The 4,252-nt window shown below is 38.5% G+C and overlaps 1 protein-coding gene across 1 annotated transcript; it reads left to right on the top strand.

Annotated features, from left to right (window-relative positions):
• Window positions 1–1,150: 1,150 nt before the first annotated feature.
• On the top strand, window positions 1,151–2,089 carry LOC143387134 (olfactory receptor 2L13-like). Its single transcript, XM_076841766.2, has one exon. The coding sequence runs from the start codon at window positions 1,151–1,153 to the stop codon at window positions 2,087–2,089; it is 939 nt and encodes a 312-aa protein (XP_076697881.2).
• Window positions 2,090–4,252: the final 2,163 nt, after the last annotated feature.

The raw sequence follows: 4,252 nt of genomic DNA, 5'->3' as shown, positions 1-4,252 counted from the left end.
ATTTGTAGAAAAGACCATCTTTTTTTCCAATATATGTTATTGGCACTATGTCAGGGATCAGATGAATACAGATGCATGGGCTTTTCCCCATGTCTTCTAGTGTGCCATTAGCAATTAGGATCATGTAAATTTAAACTACACTAAGATTTGATCTCATACCACTCAGAATGGCAGTCATCAAGAATACAAAATAATAAATGATAGGATGTGGAAAAAGGAAACACTTTTACAGTTTTGGAATTGTTAATTAGTGCAACCAAAATGAAAAACAGTATGGAGTTTCCTCAAAAGACTAAGCATTGAACAACCATATGACCCAGCTCTACTACTCCTCAGTATTTATATTGAAAAATTAAAGTCATCAAACTGCAGTGATATATGCATACCCATGTTTATAGCAGCATAGTTCATAGCCAAACTATGGAACCAGCTATTTATCCAGCCATAAAGAAAAAATAACTTTATTTAAAGAAAAATGGATAGAACTGGAGTTCATTATGTTATGGGAAAGAAGCCAAACTCTAAATATTGAGGGTCATATGTTTTTCTTCATATGTAGAAGCTAGAGAGATAAAAGGAAAAGAAATTTAGGGGAAGTGGAAATCTCATGAAAATCAGAGATCAGTAGAGGAAAGGGACTGGGAGATTGGAGGGAGGGAGAGATGGGGAACATTCTAGGGAGAGATTTCAGCCATATTGTATTGCCTGTACAAACATGTTAACAGCAAATGCCATCATTATGTCCAACTGTAATGCACCAATAAGAAATGGGGAAAAAGACAGACACATATTAGCAACTACTACACATTTGTTATCTGAAGCATAAAGTTACTTATATAAAAATTCTATTGAGCATAATCTGTGGTGTTGTATGTATGACAATGCATTCAAAACAAACACTAATAAACTTAATTTCTTTTATTCTCCTTTTCTAATTGATCAGGTTTATTGCTTAGTTTTTGTTTTTGTTTTTCTTTTTTTTAAACAAAATTTTTAAAACTTTATTGTTTATTTATTTATTTATTATTTGTATGTGGTGCTGAGGATCGGACCCCCAGGGCCTTGCACGTGCAAGGCGAGCGCTCTACCACTGAACCACAACCCCAGCCCCTTTACATTTCTTTTAAGAAAATTAAAGCAGTGCCTGTTCATGGAGAAATGGAACAAAACTTCAAGTGATTTTATTTTGTTGGGGTTGTTTCCTCAAAATCAAACTGGCCTCCTTCTCTTACTTCTGATCCTATTGATATTTATTCTTGCCTCAGTGGGGAACTCTGGGATGACTGCCCTCATCTTCTTGGACCTGCGGCTCCACACCCCCATGTACTTTCTCCTCAGCCAGCTCTCCCTTATGGACCTGATGTACATCTCCTCCACTGTCCCCAAGATGGTGTACAACTTCCTCTCTGGCCAGAAGAGCATCTCCTTCCTGGGCTGTGGTGTGCAAATGTTCTTCTTCCTGACAATGGCGGGCTCAGAAGGTTTAATCCTGGCCTCCATGGCCTATGACCACGTTGTGGCCATCTGCCACCCTCTCTACTACCCCATCCGCATGAGTAAAAGGATGTGTTTGAAGATGATCCTGGGGCCCTGGACACTGGGCTCCATCAACTCCCTGGCACACACATTTTACATCCTTCATCTTCCTTACTGCAGGTCTAGGACCATCAATCATTTTTTCTGTGATGTCCCAGCCATGGTTCCTCTGGCCTGTGTGGACACCTGGGTCTACGAGTACATGGTATTTGTGAGCACAGGGCTGTTTCTCATTGTTCCTTTCCTTGGCATCACTGTGTCCTATGGACGGGTCATTTTTACTGTCTTCCATATGCAGTCAAAAGAGGGAAGAAGAAAGGCCTTCACCACGTGTTCCACACATTTAACTGTGGTGACATTTTATTGTGCACCTTTTGCCTACACTTATTTCCGACCAAAGAATCTCCGCTCCCCAGCAGAGGATAATAACCTGGCTGTCTTCTACACCATCCTCACCCCCATGCTCAATCCCATCATCTACAGCCTAAGAAACAAGGAGGTGCTAGGGGCCATGAAAAGAGTGTGTGGTATGCTCTCCCCCAGGAAGAAGTGAGCATGGCCATCCCTGCTCCTCTGTATGGCTTCTCTCCATGCAGACTGGGACACTCCCGTGCAGCACTGACCAACAGTACTAGAGTGCAATGATGTATGTCACTATATGTCTCTAGTGACATTTATCAGTAAAATTAATTGAAATAATATCCTGAACATTATAAACTAATATAATGATTAATATTTTAATTTCAAACAAAACATTCATGCTAAAATTTACAATGCAAATATTCATTACATTTTATTTTATACTATTATGAATTACTGAATACAATACAGTACATGTTCATACATATATTAGTCAATGTAATAATATTTATACTGATATTGAAATGTTATGTCTACATGCATCACATGAAATTATTATTGCTTGTATACTTTGTTTTCATTCTATTTTGTCAAATCTTGTTTGTAATTTATATTCACAACCCACAGCTACTCAGACTATAGATCCATCAAGTGTCCCACAAACATATGTTACCCAGTGTTTATGAATTTATAGGGCCTCTAGATGACTAATGTCCTCTCCTTCAGAGAAACATGTGGCTTCATTTTCTGACCATGATTCCTGGTCTTGTGACAAAGAATTGTACTCTCAACCCTTAAAAATAGCCATTCACTTCCTTTAAATTTCAGTTGTAACTCTTGTAGCAATATAGTACCCTAAACAGCTCCTGGAATCCATCCTCACCCACATCTCTGATCATTCTCCTGGCATGTGCTATGTAAAGAGCATTCTATGCCCTGGGCAGATGCTGCACTTTTCCTTCACTTCCCTTTTCAAATTATTTGACTGGCAGCATCCATGATCCTTGACTCCATTAGGCGGTTTTCCTTGGCTCTTATCACCAGTGCGTCCTCTGAGTAGCTTTTTGGGTTCTTCTTCCCACCACCTGGGCAGTCAACACAGTGTGCCTCTCTCATGTGCATGGCTGTGCCCTTCCCAGCCTCACAGGCAGCCTGTGTCTGCAGGTATCACTGGGTCTCGTGCTTTCTATTCTGCCTACCTGGTCAGTTCCATCAGCCATCAGCCATATGCCTAGTTCCATCCTGGAAGTAACTCTCCATCCCCGTTCTATCCCATTTCACCAAATTGGAGCTTATGAGATTTACTGAGGTCACTTGACTGGCGGTGTGGCATCAGCACAATCATCTGCTGTTGGACCAGGGGACATCCTCTATTGTTCTATCTCACACATGTACTGGGGATGTTCTTGATATTTACACATCTAGCCTGACTGCTCGGTGTTTTTGAAGACTGTAGGAACCATCAGATACCTTTCAGTATGTCTCTTTTCTGTTTTAATAGAAATTAATTTGCTTCATTCCTTTCAATTAAGAACCCTGGCTGATACAATCAGATTCAAATGTCAGTTTGAATGTAACTAGAAAATATTATGGAAAGTAAGAGCAGTAATTATACTAATGGAGGAGGAGAGAAACATTAAAATATTTAGGAAACAATAAGATTTTATAATTACCTAGATGGATCGCAATTGGATGAAAGTGTTTAGTCTGAAGCCCAAATGTCAGACTAGCCTCCATTTTATTCATTCATTCAATCATGTATTCATATTTTTGTATCAGAAATTGAATCCATAAATTCATAGCTACTGGACTACAAGCCCTGTTTCCTTTTTAATTTAGAGACAGGATATCATGACCTTCAATTTTTGGGTCACTTACATTTACTTCTATGTTCATTACAATGCTAAAATACTCAGTATTTCGTGGCTGATAAGTCAACTACTCCATGAAGTAATTGCTTCCTTGGGTTATAAGTCTTTTTTTATTTGTTTTAATTAGTTACACACAACAGTACAATGATCTTGACAGGTTCTAAGTCTTATTAATATTCCTGAATAATATATCTGTACAGAAGTCATCGAATGAAATGTCTTCATTATTTTATTTATGTTTGCTGTTCATACTACTAGAATTTATTTATATTCAAGACCATGGATATGTCAATTAACTACTTAAATATGTACCAGAGAGTATTGGACCAGGAGTTGTTCTCAGTGTAGTGTATCTTTCAGTTATTTTTGTAGTGCTGGCATAGTGCTTATGAATTCTTTTAGTTTATTCTTGTCATGGAGTGTTTTTATTTCTTCTTCAATTCTGAAAGGTAGCATTCCTGAATAGAGCAATCTCGGCTGCCAAT

This window comes from Callospermophilus lateralis, chromosome 5 (assembly GCF_048772815.1).
Source record: "Callospermophilus lateralis isolate mCalLat2 chromosome 5, mCalLat2.hap1, whole genome shotgun sequence".
Taxonomy (NCBI): domain Eukaryota; kingdom Metazoa; phylum Chordata; class Mammalia; order Rodentia; family Sciuridae; genus Callospermophilus; species Callospermophilus lateralis.
Note: the sequence above shows the minus strand (reverse complement) of the source record. Positions and strands in the feature narration are given on the sequence as shown.